At 39.1% G+C, this 17,609-nt stretch overlaps 2 protein-coding genes across 3 annotated transcripts in view; one reads left to right on the forward strand and one right to left on the reverse strand.

Moving 5' to 3' along the window:
• Window positions 1-8,748, forward strand: part of prkg2 (protein kinase cGMP-dependent 2) — a 39,794-nt gene extending 31,046 nt beyond the window's left edge. For both annotated transcript variants that reach the window (XM_028578275.1, XM_028578276.1), the window contains 7 exons: window positions 831-920; window positions 1,134-1,275; window positions 2,828-2,991; window positions 3,212-3,334; window positions 3,738-3,800; window positions 4,322-4,388; window positions 5,643-8,748. In XM_028578275.1, coding sequence (XP_028434076.1) covers window positions 831-920; window positions 1,134-1,275; window positions 2,828-2,991; window positions 3,212-3,334; window positions 3,738-3,800; window positions 4,322-4,388; window positions 5,643-5,738 — 745 coding nt within the window. In that variant the 3' untranslated portion in view covers window positions 5,739-8,748. The remainder of the gene's footprint in view (window positions 1-830; window positions 921-1,133; window positions 1,276-2,827; window positions 2,992-3,211; window positions 3,335-3,737; window positions 3,801-4,321; window positions 4,389-5,642) is intronic.
• Window positions 8,749-9,084: 336 nt separating this feature from the next.
• Window positions 9,085-17,384, reverse strand: bmp3 (bone morphogenetic protein 3). Its single transcript, XM_028578818.1, has 3 exons — window positions 16,731-17,384; window positions 14,537-15,462; window positions 9,085-12,112 (listed from the first exon to the last, which is right to left on the reverse strand). The coding sequence occupies exons 1-3, from the start codon at window positions 17,005-17,007 to the stop codon at window positions 11,921-11,923; spliced, it is 1,395 nt and encodes a 464-aa protein (XP_028434619.1). The 5' UTR covers window positions 17,008-17,384; the 3' UTR covers window positions 9,085-11,920.
• Between the last annotated feature and the right edge of the window lie 225 nt (window positions 17,385-17,609).

Consider the following 17,609-nt stretch of genomic DNA (forward strand, 5'->3'; position numbering starts at 1 on the left):
CTATTTCACATGTTTTAACGGTTATCTCTTCATATTTCTAATCTGTTTTCAAGACTGATGTAAGGTGATCTAAGATTTAAGACCATGTAGGGTGACAGCGTGGTTGAGTGCATCCGCTCCGCTGTCTCAAGTGTCTTTGAGTGCGATATTGAATCTGTACATGCTCCTGTGTTGCTATTAGAAATTTACTTTGAACACATTACCACAAGGGTCAATTAAAATCACATTAGTTCACAAATGAAGCAATACTTTTAAATATATTATAGGACATTGCAATAATAACCAACTGGGGCCACATTAATTCATTTTAGCATCCTGCTTACTGTTTATGATCTGTTTTGCATCAATAGTTCTCACACTGCTGCTTTTTTGTATGTAGTTTTAGTTTACTTTTTAATAGTAGGAAATCAAGCCAGAGTAATTTTTTTTGCCAATTGAAAGTTAATGTGAACAATTTAAGCAAGTGATTATTTAATCTGACAGCACTAATTTTACTGTGATAATTAAATGAAACAGAAAGAGATTAAAGAAAAACTCCTGCACCCTTAATATTTCACAACCAGGAAAATAGTATTATTTTATACGAGACAGTATATAATAGTAACAGGACCAATGCTGATCATAACAGATAGAACAGTATGACCATTGTTTGTTTATTATTGTTCAATATGTTTGTTTGTTTGGATGTATGCACCCAATTACACAAGTCAAATTCCATGTAGTTCCACTACTGTGGCAATAAACTGCTTTCTGATTCTAATTCTGATTCTGACATGAAGGCCAAACATTTTACTTTGAGTCTTAACTTGTCTGTGCTTATCTTACTCCAGACTGTATCGCACATTTAAGGATAACAAGTATGTGTACATGCTGCTGGAGGCCTGTCTGGGTGGAGAGATTTGGAGTCTGCTCAGAGACAGGTACAGTAGGAGAGACCAACCACTTACTAATGCTGTTATACTTTTGAAAACCTAACAAAATCACAACATTTAACTTGCTGTCTCTGAAATACAAGGCTTTCCACAGCATTGTCATTTTATTTCTGGCTTGTTGGGTAAATGATAGTATTACTGTCAGGTTACCATCTAAAAAAAAGTTTAAATTGTTCTTTTTTATTTTTTTTTCGTCTTCAGGGGGAGTTTTGATGAGCCCACTGCCAAATTCTGCGTTGGTTGCGTCACAGAGGCTTTCGATTACCTCCATCGCAAGGGTGTCCTCTACAGAGACCTGAAGCCGGAGAATCTCATGCTTGATACCGAGGGATACATCAAACTGGTGAGCAACTGAACATATTCTGTCTGGAAAACATGAAACAACTGCAACCCTAGCTGGCAGGATGTTTTTCACAAATTGTTCTTAGGTCCTCATTGTAAAGAGTTTGGGTAACACTTTCTATTGAGCCTGTCTCTATAATGCATTATAAACACAGTTATAATGTCTTGTAATCTGCTTAAGTATAGTTATAAGCACTTATGAATAATCATAATGCTTCATAACTATAATCATAAAGCATTTTTATAATATAATAGCTATAATGAGTTTATAATCTGCTAATAACTAAATTTATTGAGTGTTATAAACAGATTATAAACTCATTATAACTCTGTTTATAATGCGTTATAGAGAAAGGCTTCATAGAAAGTATTACCAGTAGGGCTGTGCTTGATTGAAGAAATTCTTAGTCGACTAACACTCATTCCATTGTATCGACTAATCGATTAGTTGATTTAATCGACAGATCTGTAAATCTGAGTTTCTCCGCAAAGAGTCATGCAAAAGCACCACTTTAATTCTTGTGTTTACCAGAGATGTGCTCGTACGTATTATGGAATGAAAAAAGCATAAAACATGACTAATCGACTAAAGAAATCTAGACCAAAACGACCAATTAGTCGACTAATCGACTAAGAGGGAGCAGCCCTTACCAGAGTTTGATCCTCTGTGATGACAAGTTTGTAGTAGTTCCGAGTAGTCAAGTCTAGTCACAAATTTGCGTTGTGCAATTGGTTGACAATTACAGTCTGCAGCTTCAATGTCACAAAGCTCAACAGTTCTTTCTAGCTTTTTTGTATATCATACCATATACCACTGGGTCCGATTCCCCGCGAAATCACAGAAATCAAGACAAACTGATTTACGGCATGCAGCTTCAACAGAAACTCCTTCAGCTCAGACTCCACCTCCACTACAGAGTTCTGCGACACCGGCTGTGGTGCTCCGCATGGTGCTAAGCATGGTGCTCCATCAGGTCAGCAATAGTTGTTGGTTCAGTTAACCGAGAATAGGTGACTGTTCACCAGATACAGAGCACCGCAAGCAGCCGGTCGTGGTGCTCCGTCAGGTCAGCGGTAGTTGGTGGTTCAGTTACCCGAGAATAGGTGACTATTTGCCGGGTACAGAGCACTGTGAGCTGAGATTACGGTTAAGTTTTGGCAAGAAAAAGTGAGTGTTATGTGGCGACGAAAGTTACGTTTTAGGCACCGAAACAACTAGTTAAGTTTAGGAAAAAGATTGTGGTTTGTATTAAAACATTTCCAAGGAACATATATTTCCTAGGTGAAAGTCATTTGTTTTCCCCAGGAAGCGAACTCTACATACAAATTACAGTGCTTATCTTTTCCTAACTTTTTCAAACATATGGTTTATGAGAACAGGCTGTTATGACATAAGGTAGCAGTGCTCTTGGAAACACTGCTGCTTTTGTCCACAGGGGCCGTCAAAATCAACACAAAGTTCCTTGTAGTAACTTTAAGATATTTTTATGGGAAAGGTCTAAAAGTTCCCCAAAGGGCCTTTTAGAGTTAAGTGTTCAACTCTGCCGTCCCAGGTTGACTTTGGTTTTGCCAAGAAGATCAGATGTGGCCAAAAGACCTGGACCTTCTGCGGGACACCGGAGTACGTGGCCCCTGAGATCATCCTCAACAAAGGCCACAACTTCAGTGTAGACTTCTGGGCTCTGGGCATCCTGGTGTTTGAGCTCCTTACTGGCAGGTCAGTCGTCTGTGCATCCGGTCTGCAGCAAGGCTTTATTGGAGTAAAGTACCTCATAATTATCCTTCCTCTGGTTATCACTTCAATATCCTTCCTGATTTGCAGTAATTGTTGTTTGCTGACTTGATCAGAGTGCTGCTGAAAAGCTTCGCTCCAACAGACCTTGGCTAAATCAAAGAGGCTAAATCTCTACCTTTCCCTCCCCCCCTCCACTCAAAAGTCCTCCGTTCTCAGGGAGTGACCAGATGATGACGTACACTTTCATCTTGAAAGGAATCGAGAAGATGGACTTCCCCAAGAAGATCACAAAGAGGCCCGAGGACCTCATACGCAAACTGTGCAGGTACAAGATCACTATAAAGCTACTAAATCCTCCAATCCACCACTTCTTCTACTTTTACTGAGCCACCAAATTTCACAGAACAGAATTTGATGATGGCTGATGAACTGAAGACAAAACTTTAGGATAGCGATCCAGACCTGCTTTAGTTCAGGTACCTGAGATGGGAAAGGATTCTGAACCATGTAATCCAGTCAAAATTTGCCTTTGAGCTTTAAGTTCAATTAAAAGCCTAAATCAAGAGGCGGTAGTGCCTTTAAATGTCTAAGCACTTGGACTTTACCTGGACAACAAAATGGCAATCAATAATAAACATAAATGTCCAGTATTTGAACAAAGCAAGCAAGATAATAGAAAAAGAAACTCTATGTTTATTTGGATGTTTACGCCCTCATCTACTTTACAGGCGGAATCCCTCAGAGCGACTGGGCAACCTCAAAAATGGAATAACTGATATCAAGAAGCACAGGTAAGTAGGGACGGACTCATTTTGTCGCTGATCTCAGTGGGAAGATTAGCCGAGCTATTAGCACTGATTGAACATTATGAATGTGGGCCAGTGGTTTATGACCACAGCAATTAGATAATCACTGAACACACTGTACAAGAGCAGTAGGATGTAAGCATATTCAAAGACTTATTACATTATTGGACTTCACACAGTCTTTCTTCACTTAACTTGCTTTTTTGAGTGAATATGAAGGCTGGGAGAGATACAGGAAGGTCATAAAGTAAAGTATGTTATTTTTAGGCCTTTGAACTGATAAAGGCTCTTACTCTTCACACTGGGCCTCTTTTAGCCAAGCACATTGCCAGGAATAAGGGGTCATGTTCAAGGCTCCTCTGTAACACTGTAACATCCGAGGGGAAATTGGTCAGGGAAAGTAGTGGTGTCAACTTTTGTCTCTTTTGTGTCTCTTATATGTTTGTACTGGCAGAGTCAGATTTACTTACAAACATGTTTTTATGTGCTCCATAATGTGCCTGAAGGTGGTTTAACGGCTTCAACTGGGAGGGACTGAAGGCGAGGACTTTACCATCTCCACTGAAAAGAGAAGTAAGTTTATGTTTATTTGTTTCACAGACATAAAATACAAATTACATTGAAGAAATACAAAATACATGTGAGGGTGTGGTAGAAACCTGTAATGGCTTATATAAAAACCACACCCCAAGGACATACCAAGTGTAGACATACTAATCAAAAATACATTTCCAGTATAGATATTTATCCAAAGTTGTCTTTTCTTTTCTTTTATTAGGATCCCCAGTAGCTGATGCAGAACATCAGCTACTCTTCCTTGGGTCCACGCAAAACATAAAACATGACAACAGATAAGACATTTTCAGACAAAACAACCACAAGAAATAAGAATAGTATAACTAACAAAACTCTTTCTCGCAAACATAACAATACATTTTCCTTTTCATATACTCTTGTATATATTACAAGAGTGATTAAAGGTGCCCTGCCACACAAAAACGTTTTTACTTGCATTTTTTTTTTTAAATATGTTAGGTACATATGTGTTTATGTCGTGAATGTGAAAATGAAATGCTACCTCCTCTGTCAGCTCTAGCCACTGAAAAGAAATAAGCGGAGAAATCAGGCCAATTACAAAAGTTGATCAGCCTGACATGGTGTTGCCTGAACTGATTACTATTCATGAGCTCGCCCAGTTGCGCTGGGTAAAGGATGCTGATAGCCAGGCTCTCATTGGCTAGCTGTTAGACAATCAGAGTCAAGCAGCTTAGCTCGTTGAATATTAATGAGAACTGGCACAAATCGAGCTGAGTCTTCCTGCAGGCTTTCTATACCACGCCAGAATGGCTTTAAACAAGGTAACCATGGCATTTTTTCCACAAAACATGTTACAGAGTCCATGGTAGAACTTCAGACATTACCAAAAAGTAATGAAATACGTTTGGCAGGGCACCTTTAAATTATTCTATTAAGCTTTTTAGTTTGCATTATTGTGTCTTTGGTCAGGCAGCTATACAACTTTACCTTTTTGTCTTGTTCACATTTTATTGGGTTTACAATAAACACGTGGACGGGAAGTGGGAAAAAAAATCCACTCCTTCTTTGATTCGTTGTAGTGCTCCTTCAGGCTTCTCGGAGGAGGATGTCAGTTGAACATAAACTTCCTTATTATAGCGAGAATGAGCACCAGCACAACAATTGACCTTAAAAAAGTTACTCCAGCAATGGGGTTCCACTACTGTTGGAGTCCAAAACTGTTAGTAATTCAGAAGGCAAGTTAACAATTCAGTCTTTCACCATTTCCTCCTTCATTGTCTTCTCTTCCAGCTTACAGGACCAACAGATCACAGCTATTTTGACAGCTACCCTCCAGATGAGGACAGTCCTCCTGAAGAGCTGTCTGGTTGGGATATGGACTTTTGAGACCTATTGCTCCATCTTTCCATTGTTGTCTTTTCTTTGCACACCCTAACCAAAGCTTGATGGGCAAAGGCCATCAACTCCGGGCAACATGGTGGAGGACCTCAGGTTCTGGGCAACAGTAGCTGCAGTTAGCGGGTTACTTTCTGAACTAAAGATCGTCCGTCTCAACACAAATAAACAGTTATAGGCAAATTCTCCTTTGAGTTTGCTGCTCCTTTGAGTTTACAGTGAAACAGTTTGTAATGTAACAATCGCTGTCCTTTTGGTTAGTATATCTGACTGGCACTCAAGCTAATCTAGTACAATGTAGTGCTAATAGTGATACAATAGTAGTGGCATGTTAGCATAGCAAGCTACAATCTGTAATACTGAAAAGGTAATGAGGTTCTCCACAATCTGCTACTGCGAAATGTTGCAGTGGCTGCTGCTGCTTGTTGCAGTGGATAAACACTCACCTAAACCGAAAACACAGCTGGAAGTGTTAGTGGGGGGGGGGAAGCCATTGAGGAATCACGTCCTTGGATGGTTGGGGAAGTAGCACAAAACAAAGTAGGCAATAGGCATAGATAAAAAACAAAACATGTATTCGTTACTTTGGAGTTGGGTAACGAGAATCAGCTCTGTTTTGTAACCAGTTCAAAAATTCTAGCAACCTAGAATTCATGAAGGAACATGCTTTTTCATTCAGCTATTTGGATCCCAACAATAACGTTTCAATGGCAAAGTTTGGCCTTAATGCGCTTCAGTGTACAGTTCCAGTTAAGGCTCATGTACAGTGTTTACAAAATGGCAGACCGGAACTAGCGCTAAAAAGTGTTAAGTGCACAAAAGAAAACAGTGAGAACAAGTAAAAGGGCCAATGTTATACAAGTTAAATCACTGATGAGAGAGTAGTAACGTTAACAACATTTTCACCACATACTGTACCAACCACATTTTATGTTTTTGTTATCTTTGCTGACGTTTGTAAGTTGGTAGAGTAATTAATAACAGCTTCAGCTTTTCTAAGCTTCATCTCCTACTGCTTTGGGGAGTAAGTCTTGAAACAGACCAGTGTCCTGTGTCACAGTATTAATGTTTTAACAGTCCTTAATCAATCTACGGCCATTTAATAATCTTTCACAGATACCTAAAAAATATAGTTTTTTTTTTTCTAGGCCCTCATGATGGTTCCAGATGTGGTTGGCGGGGAAATTTGTGATACAGCTGCAAAGTCTTTATTTCTTACAGCTGAGAGAATTTGTGATTACATTGGCAGTTTTTTTTTACAACTGTTGAGGAATGGAGGTGTGTGGTGAGGAGATCATGTGTGGAGATGACACTGTAACTTGAGAACAAACAGACTCGGGAGAAGGGATTCTACTTAACTGCTTAGACGGCATCGAACCACAACGCAGTACTGTCCCACACATGAAATATTTGTGCTAAGAAGCATCAAGAGTTCCTTGTGCCAACGGTGTTATCCTCACAGTCCCTCCACTGCCCAAACTAGACACATAAAAACATGAACACCTTCCACACTTAAGTTCTAGAGTGTGAGTATCGCGCAGCAGGGTGCCTGACCTGAAGAAATATTTACCTTTTTGAAGCTGAGTCAACTCTGCGGTCCCCAGCTTCTTAAGAAGAATGGCAGTTCTGCTCGGTCTGAGGTGTTGATGATGTGATGAGGAACAGCAAACAAGTTTACCTTGGGGGGTTTTCAGGAACTTAGGGTTAAAAATATATGTATTTCCATTTTTCAAACACTTGAGGTTTACAGTAAATCGACTGTGTACCATGTGTCTATGTATATACTGAATACTGTAAAGCACAAGCATAAAAAATACACAATTTATACAATCCAAGCTACATGTTCCTTTATGTAAACCTTGAAAACTGGGTGAGTGAATCTTGTAAATATTACATATATATGTATACATTGACTGGTGAATGTGTGTGGACAGTATGTACAGTGTGTGATGTTGTTGGTGTATGGAAGCATCTGAAATTCCTGGAAAAGCTGTGGCCTTAAGATAATGACTACTGATTTCAGGATACAGCTGTGTTTGTTAATTATTGTCTTTTTTTATTTGACATTTTGTAACTGAATGAAATAGTTTTCTTAAATTGGTCAATTGAAATTTTATTTTATGCCACAATAGATTATTATTTTATTTTCTTAAAAATATGTGCAGACCTTTTTTTAGTGGAGACATTTGGACTTGTCAAACACAGGGGTATGTAAAGACATTAGTGATAGCTGCATTTCATTTTGTTCAGTGCCAGGCCTGATAATCAAACTAAATTCAACTTCAAATGAAACTACTGACATCATGTTCATGTTTGCCAATATCTGTTGGCAAGTTATGTTTTGTTTTGCTGTAACCAAACAGTAGCAAGCGATGTAAAAGTTCACAACAAAAAAAACAAAAGAACTTAAAATTTAAGATTTTAAGACATTACTGCGTCAATGTCACCCACACTTTTCACTTTTTGTGACCATTTTTTGCTGCTATTTTTCATGAATGTAGTTACATTGCTGTCTAGCTGTAAAAAATGATAAAAGGCCACATTCTTAACCCTGCCTAACACCTGTACTTGAACTGCTAAAGAAATCAGGGATTTGGGCAGCAAGGTCTGCAACCAGGCTAGCCATAACCCTGTTTTTAAACATGCTGGCTTACAGGACTGCAATGACAAGTCACAATGTCTGCCACTAGAATGACCGGTTGCTCAATTTGTGTGGATTCATGACTGAACTGTACCTCAAAATAAAGTTTTACAAAAACAGAAATGTAACCAAACTGTAAAAATGCAAACATGTATTTAGACCTCATGTTTGCTGAACATTGTTAGTGCTAAAAGATATCAAATATCGAAGCCTATATTAAGGCAAGGGGATAAAACATAAAAAAACTCTATAGTATAGTCTATCTACTTTACATGATTTCAAAAGAATGAAAACACCTCATTTTTTTTGCACACAATTTTGGCTGTTGCGACACATACTGTATTATCTACAACTGCCTATGTCAAGACAAATCCTACAAAATGTATATTGTACGTGTATATAAAATGTAAATATTGATGTTTTTGGGCACTATATTAAAATTAAAGGCAAACAGTTATAATGCAAATAAAGATATACTTATAAGTTTTGCTATTAAATTTCAGAAATATTCATCTTTTTTGCAGAATTGTACCAAGGGAGAGATAAAGGAAATACATTTTGCTTTGCGTGTTGTTTTTTTGCTACTACCCTTCGAAACCTTCAGGTTTAGAACCAAATACAATCCTTGATAGAGCTGAGTCTTGCATACTTTTATTCATTTCTTTGAATGCTTTGTAAGGTAGGTCAGAGCTCAGAGGTGGGGGGGGGGGGGTCTTTAGTAGTGACAAATGTCCATCACAGATATAAAGACCATTGACATGTCAGAGTTTTGGTCCCCCTTTCCCAGACCACACCTGTACAAGATATGCAACATACAGAAAATAAATAGATGCATGTTAAAGGTCATTTCCATATACAAATATATTTTATGAAGCTTATTGTACAAGCATTTCTTTTTTTACCTACAGCAAAACATTTACAAAATAGGATTGAACAGTGAAGAGGAGTAAGCTCTTAAAAACTGCTGATATACTGTACTGTATCCAAGTCTCTTTGATTTTTGCACTCCAAAAGACATCAGTGAAGTTTAGAAACGGGTCCAGTCTCGAATGCAGCACAAGGAAAGGCCCCAAAAATGACTTGTCAGCGATAGTCATGTCTGCAATGTTGTACTGGCACAACCAGAGGAGAGCCACTCCATTCTACAGCATGCACTGATACAATCTGTATTGGCACAAGATGAGGAAGCACAAACTGGAAAAAGGTGTCAGTACAAAATATATAAAGTTAAAAAAATCTGCCCTTAGCTATTGACAATAAACAAATGTCTCTGAAATATCAAAATAGTGAATTATTTGAAATACATTTTAGAGTAAATTCTCCATACTTATCAAAAGAAAATGCACTATGTTCACTCACTGTAGACTATTTTGTACCATTAAAAAAAACTATTCCCAGCTGCTTGCTTTGACTTCATTGCAAACTGAGCTCAGTTCTCTGAACAACCGAGACCCTCTGAACAGGCGATGAATCAAATCAAACCTTTTTGCAAAGCAGAAGTCCACCCATTTCAAAAGGCACTTCTATCTCAAAGAGACATTAGAATGTCATCAACATATGGTGAGCTATATACAAAAACAATGTACAAGTGTATAGAAAAAAGGTTTGCTGCTATATTTTCAGTCTATTTGCTCTGAATAAATATTTAGTTTTTTGAACTCTGACAATAATAAACAACCCAAGCCAACGTTACGACATGTCAACTGCTCTTCCAGGTGTGCCTGTTGTTCAATGTTGACCTGACGCAAAGTAATAATGATTTATGTAAACTCTTCTCTCTAATATTAAATGCTTATGTGACCCAGGAAAACAGACCAGATCTCCCTGACCATTCAATATATTATATGTAGTGCTCACCATTTTTGGTTTTTATTTTAAAGGGGGAATTTGAAGATCTCATGAGAAAATCTGGGTGAAAACTGGATAATAAAATCCCAGAAGCACAATTTTGAATTACTTTGAGGAACTTGCGCATAATGCACTGCTCATTTTATTTCTAGGGTTGCAACCAGAGGACCCTGTTTACTGTCAACTATAGTTCCCAGTTTTTTCTTGGAGATGAAAACACAATAGTGTTTTCGATCCATCTCAACCTTTAAAAGAAATCCAGTTTTATTCAAAGAAAATTGGCAGAAAAAAACAAAAATGATGAGCCTTTAGGATATGTAAACCAAAACTGATTCCAGACCAGCAGTGTATATTTACTTGATACTGACGTTATTGATATCTTAGTTGATTAAAACAGATTTCTAGAAGCATCTGGCAGTTTATAATAGTTTTTCTTAATACATGTCATTCTATGCTGTAAATACGATACATACTTTTAAACAGAATGTAATGGCAACATGTTCGGAACTTCAACAATGCCAAAAACAAATAGGTTCAGCCTGATATCAGTCCATTGAAACCATTAGTATTAAACTTGTATGCCTGCCACGACTTATTAGATTTCTTTCTGAGCTTATCAGGTCCAACAAGGCTTTCAAAATTCCACACATCAATTGGCTTTTAGAGTCTTGTGGTTTTACACTTGTCAAAAACAGATGCTGATAGTCCTTGTTCAATGTAGTCCTTTCTTCTTTTGATATGCTGTATTGCTTTATCTTTCCAAATCAAATCTGAAGTTTACTTGCAAAACATCTTCTTGGTGAAACAATGGTATTTTGGGTCTCCTCCAAAACTTCCCATTCCAACTGTTAATGAAGACCACAAATGAAAAGTAGCTTACACTTCCTCATATAATAAACTCTTAAAATGTGGGTTTTGTACTGTACAATAATGGAGCAGTGATCTAAACACAAATATGTACGGCTATCTACTGTACCGTCTACGTCACAATTCTGGCTTTGGAATCTAATATATCTCTCTATAGCAGCCAAGCCAATAATTATACATTAACTTCTCATATAGTGAATAACACAGTGATAGTACAGTACAGACATAAATACATACAAATAGTAACAAAAACCATGCAAGTGCGAGCATAGGTGACTTGGTGGTAATGACAACAGACAACTTCAAGCTATGAAGGAGAGAAAGATGAGAATGATCCCCCCTCCCTCAGAGGCATCAGTTCAAACTGAGATCATTTATCCTGAAAAGTGATTTTTCCTTCAATTCTTGTCTCTCTTATGCCTCGATCAGTATTTGTATATCTTGATAGTGAGTTTATGATTCATAGTCACCCTGCTCTCGCCCAACATAACTGAGCAGCAATGATTAAGACATAAAGATAAACAGTGGTGGTGAAATCGGAGCATGGAGATTTGACTTTCCATTCCAATTATCTTTCACGAGGGTGACTCACACGATCCATTCCTTCCCATGACCAGTTTTCTCTTCACCTGGAACAACAGGCTGTACTCTCCTCCAGTGCAAAAGGGAAGTTGTGTTCAATGGGTGTTTGTGAGTGAAAGAGTGTAAGACTTAAGGGACAGGAGGAGAGAGTTTTGGCTGCATGTGTTGACTTTTTTTTTTTCTTTCTCTGTATGACGTGAGTTTTTTGTGAACAGGCATTGAAGGACAAAAACATCTATCTACAGGCACAAGAATCTACAGTCATATTGGGGTAGACTTTCAGCACCACATTCTTGTCCTCGTCAAAGAAGAGGATGCTGAGGGAAGACATCTTCTCTGGGACACAGCACGGCTCGGGGATGCCAGGTACGACGCCCACCGCCCGCACTATGCTCTGGATGGTGGCATGGTTAGAGGGCTTCAGAGCCTATAAAGCAAAGGGACAAAAATTATTAAAAAGGATTTAATGTATCCAGAGAGGAATATGCTTCAACATGTTGTACTGCAATTGTCCATTATAAAAACAAATCACTGTTAAAGCAAATGTTTTCCTTGGCTAGTATTCAGTGATGCACTTTAATTTCTGATCACTTTGTAAAATAATGTGGTTGTTTTGCATATTTTACATAATTTTCTTTTTAGATGCACTTTGTTAATTGACAATCACAGAAATCAACATTAATAAAAGGTGTTTAATGGGGATTAAGAAGTTTAACAGGGAAAAAACACAAGCGGACAGACATAAAGCCATTCTTTTTTCTTTTTTTTAACCACATATACCAAACATATTTGGAACAGAAGAAGCAAGTTAATGGTTTAATTATTAGCCAAATGTCCATTGTTAACATCCATCACAGTTAACTAAAAGTATGAACTATGACTAACGTGCGATAGTTGTGCATGCATAGTTTTGTGAACGATTGTTACCGACATATTAGGTCCAAAAAAGTGATTCAGATAATCTTGATACACTATTGGCATGTTTCCAACCTGTCTGATCATCTAACTGCTCATTTTGTGTACCATCTGACTTTGCTGTAGTGGTGTTAAAACCAATAGACATGACCAAATCTATTAAAATAGGGCCACATTTGTAATATACTGGAATTTTCTATTAAGAGTCCAGGAGAGCATCTTTTACATAGCTCTTTGTGAGCTATTTATTACAACATTTATCCTTTAGATCACACAGGAACCACCATCCATAGCAAATTTGTCAAGTTAACATATCTACTATATAATGCACAATTAAAAGAGTATTGTTCAGTGGATCCAACAAGCAGCTGCAGGTAGACCACAATCAGAGGGCCTGAGTGCTAGCTCAGTTCACACACCTGATCAGCTGCTTCATGTCTTGGCGGGATCCAATAAGTGACAGGGCACCTTTTAATAGTAGCTATTTACCAGCTTTTAAAGCACTAGCCTGACAAAGGAGAAACAACATCACAGGCAGCAAACCTACAAGAGAGGGAGGAGGTTGCCTTAGGCCCTACTTCTGGGACTAATTACGTCCGACTACAAAGGCCGGCGACTCCGAGGTAATGAATTAAGTGAATGGATCTCGTGCATTCCGGCCATGTTTAAAATACCTGTGATGTTATCTTGTCACCGGGGCCACAAGCTACGAGGGGAGGTGATGATGAAGATTAGATGAAGTACAAGTTTCTTTATTTCTCTTACTTCTTTGCATGTTCTTTCAAATACAACTGAAGAGAAACCTGTAGGAATGACATAAAACTGAGTTGCTTCCTTAAAGGTACTTGTTCGTTTTCCTTCACCATGGTTATAACGTTTTATTGATTTTCAATGTCGAGGTCAGCCACCTGCTCCTTAGGAAGTTGTACATCTGAGCAAGACTATGTTTCAATTTTTTGTTACAAAGCCATTTGGATTACATAATCTGTAGTTTGGCCACTTTTACTACATGTTTAGTAAAGTAGGAATTCCCTCTAAACTGACCTTTTTTTGTTAAATTATATAAATTAAGCTCTGATGCATATCATCAAAGACTTAATGACCTTAATGTCTTAAATATACAGCAGAAGATTAAAACATGAGCTACAACTGTAACTAGTTTATCCTGGCAGTTGAAGATGAAAGCAGATGGCATACATTTCTGTTACTTGGCATTATCATTTATAATAGAAGACAGATATGCTTCAGGGACTGATATTAATGCTATCCAAATGAACATTATACAGAGCAGTAGACGAGGAACTGAAAGGTTAATGGCTAGATGTACTGATAGCTAAAGCCTGTTCTACTCACATAATATTTACCACACTGGCTGAAAAAAAGCTGTGTTTAAATGTTAAACATACTGACTGATGTTTGTAGTCTGTTGTACTGTATGTTGAGTTCTGGTGTCATATCGTGTGTTAGTGCATCAGTTGTTAATATGTATCTGAACTAAAGCATCTAAAAACACATTTATATAAATATACTTGGTGACAAAATAAATTAAAAAGCTGGCAAAAACTCAAATTTAAATGAAAACATATGTGGCCTACAATTTGCAATCTATTGGCAGAGAAGAAACAAAACCTGGTTACTGGAAGTGTTTGAAGTATGACCCAGTAGAGCAGTGGTTCCCTACCCTTTTGACTTGTGACCCCTAGAAGCAAAGCAATGTATAATTGTAACCCATTGTCCCAAGTTACATATGGCTATGGGCCTAATTTCTCCTGTTTTATTTGAATTAAGTTTAGAGTCCTAAAAAAGTAAAATATTTCAGTAATTCCAAAGAAAAGAAACCCCAATATTGGTGAACATCTAGGGTACTTCATCTGCTTTCCCAATTACTGACCCTCAGGTTGGCAACCATTTCAGAAGTGCACTACAAGAGTCTCACCTTTGGCATGGGGAATTGGCAGGACCCTGAGCAGTAGTAAGCATCAAACGACTTGGGTGATATAATCCATTCACTCCATCCAATGTCAGCAAAGTCCACTTTCAGGTATCTCCGAGCGCAGTTCCTGGGCTCGTTCCACTGCTTCTTTCGCGCCTTTTTGATCGTCTGCTCATCAAACTGCAGCAGGGGCATCTTGTGCCGCTGATTCTTGCGTGTCTTTTTACGTGGCCGACGAGGCTGCTTATTTTCAAAAGGTTCGTATGGACTCGTCTCATCCCAACCGGTCGTCTTGTACGGATACTCGTGCCCGGGAAGTTCGTTGTTTTGCAATGGGAGCAGAACGTTCACCGAGCGCTTGTGTCTGGGCTGCGGCTGTTCTTGTTCAGTGTTGTTTCGCTCACGCAGTCCCAGTTTTTGGAAGCTGTGTGAAATGGAGCCTTCCCCTCCAACTGAGTGGTGTCTCTGGAGGGTGGCTACCACACTTTCAGGCTCTGAAATGGCAGAGTCATTGGCGTAGACCAGGATGTAGGGTGAGCGGTCAGACAGGAGCTTCTTCCATTGCTGGGGCCCTTGGGAGGCCACATCGATCCCAATAAGCAGCTCGTCGTGGTGTTTGGCCTGGTTGACCACACGAGTAACGTCCTTCCACTGCCAAGATATGAAGTCCCTGTAGAGGGTCGACACATTGATCTGAAAGTGTCCTAGAGTCCTTATCTTGTTATCTACAGAAGCAAAACTCCAGATGACCATGTGGATGTGGTTGTGCCTCCGGGGGCCGTGGCGTCCACAGCTTTTGGACCTGGAGCAGCCCTGGGTGCTGTTCTGAAGGTCTCCAATGTAATAATGAAGAGTGGCAGACAGAACGTCTTCTGACTTGGTGAGGGAGGTGAGGTTAAAAATCTGCAGCTGCTTCTTGTTTATTGTACCTGTGTATATAATGAATAATATTATTTGCACAATGTAACACAGTTGTACAGGACATCACAAACTAACCAACCTTACTGTATTAATTAACAATCAGAATCATTTTGTATGAATGTATTCACTTTATCCTGATCCAACATTTTCTCAGCCATGCGGATAGCCTAATGTTGGTTTTATTTGCCAAGGTTTTGAAATATCTGAAGTTTTCTGTCTTTATCCCAATACTCCGGACAATCCACAAAACACGCTTATCATATCTAAAGTGCTCCCTTTCTTTGAAGGATAGTAGTTTCACCGAAAACCTTCCACCGTGAGGTCTGTGGATCATCAAGAGTAACCAGGACAGTGTTTATGGAAAGAGATGTTGCGGTTGCCTTTTTAACATATAATATTGCAAAGTATAATTCCAGAAAACAGTCTCAAAATATCTCAAAACCCAGGCATATAACACCTCAACCTATCTGCATGGCTAGATACCACTGGGGGTAAGAACATGTTTGTAATTTGGGTGAACTGACCCTTTATATGCTATGACATACAGCACCCAGGCGATAGGAGGCAGTATAATCTAACAAACTTTAACCCTAAATTGAAAAAGGTCGTTTTTAATAGTGGACACGTCGAAGTGATAATAACACAGCGCAGGCTGTAAGCAATTTAGAGTTATAAGATTAAAGTTACTGGAAGAGCTCCCAGAGAAAACAATAAAAGCCCTTTAAATGCAGAAGCTCATTGCAGTGAAAACTCTTCAATTCTGCTCCAATGCAGAAAGGCTTGGCAGCTGCCAGATGCTGCTCGAGAGAATATCTATCTACACTATCTAACACTGAAATCTGAAGGTGATAAAAACAAATGTGTTGGGAAAATATTTTGCATACAGATATCGGATGCGGAATCTCTGTTCCTGGCGCAGGGCACGGGTAACAGGTTGATAACGTTTCCATGACTGGATCAACAGGTGTATCTTAGTTTCTGCTCAGCACGTGAATTGCAGTTTTCAACTTTCTTTACAGTTTTATTAACAAAATCAGAATAATAAACATTTTGCTCCTGAAATGCGTGCTATTGTTTTTTAAATATAACACAGAAATCGCGCACACATTCTGTAGCTCGGTGCACTTTGTGCGGATAATTGTAACTGAGCGGGGCAGGACACGTTACCAGATCCAGTTTACTTTTACGAAAAAATATTATACAAGGCTTGCATTTATGTCCTCTCTTGACTGGCAGAACTCAGTGTTGTTAACATGCGTAAAACTTGGACACCTACCCCAGTGCGCTTTGAAACTGCGGACAGTGTTGCCGTCCTTGAATGGAAATCCAGCACGGTTGTACTTCGCGTAAAGCATCTGCATGTGTTCCGTCATTGTATCCTGTAAAAGCAGATCCTGGTCGTCTTTAGCAGGGTGCTCTTTATCCTCCGAATGCGTAAAATCCACCTTTCGTCTGTCGGGGAAACTGTCCGTTTTCAGCATCGCGCAGTATCCAACGCACATATAACTCCATCCGTAAAGTAGTACGACCACAAACCCAGAGTATAGAGCCATGCTTGAGCCAAAGCGAAGGTAGCAGCAGAAAAACTAATAGTAGTGGAAAACCTAGAACGTTTCCAAAAGCGGTCACTATCTACAAAAAGACAGACCATCACCTGAGGAGTCCTCTCTTAGAAAATGATACCATCACCTTTGACACCAGTCACAGCAAGACAGGAAGGTGGGCAGGGAAAAGTAAGAGCGTTATCCAAGTTGTCTCTGTGCTTTTAATAAGTTGCAGTTCTAAACGTGCCACAGTCAGTGAATGATAAATGTTCTGGCGCACAGCAGAAGGTGTAGTGGAACAGATGCGGGAGAACTAAGCCGCTAAAACAGCGACGCTCTTGGTTTTGTATCCGAGCTCTGAGCTGATTTCAGGACCAGCAGTCAACCGTCCCCCCGTCTCAGCTTTCATTGAAGGTAAAGCATGTTGTGCTTGGTATTATAGGACTTGTGGGACCAGCTGGATATCTCTCTCTCTCTCTCTCTCTCTCTCTCTCTCTCTCTCTCTCTCTCTCTCTCTCTCTCTCTCTCTCTCTCTCTCTCTCTCTCTCGCTCTCTCACTCACTCTCTCAGAGTTTCCTGTTCACGATACTTTTACGCACATTCAGCCTGGG

Source organism: Perca flavescens, chromosome 5, assembly GCF_004354835.1.
Source record: "Perca flavescens isolate YP-PL-M2 chromosome 5, PFLA_1.0, whole genome shotgun sequence".
NCBI lineage: Eukaryota > Metazoa > Chordata > Actinopteri > Perciformes > Percidae > Perca > Perca flavescens.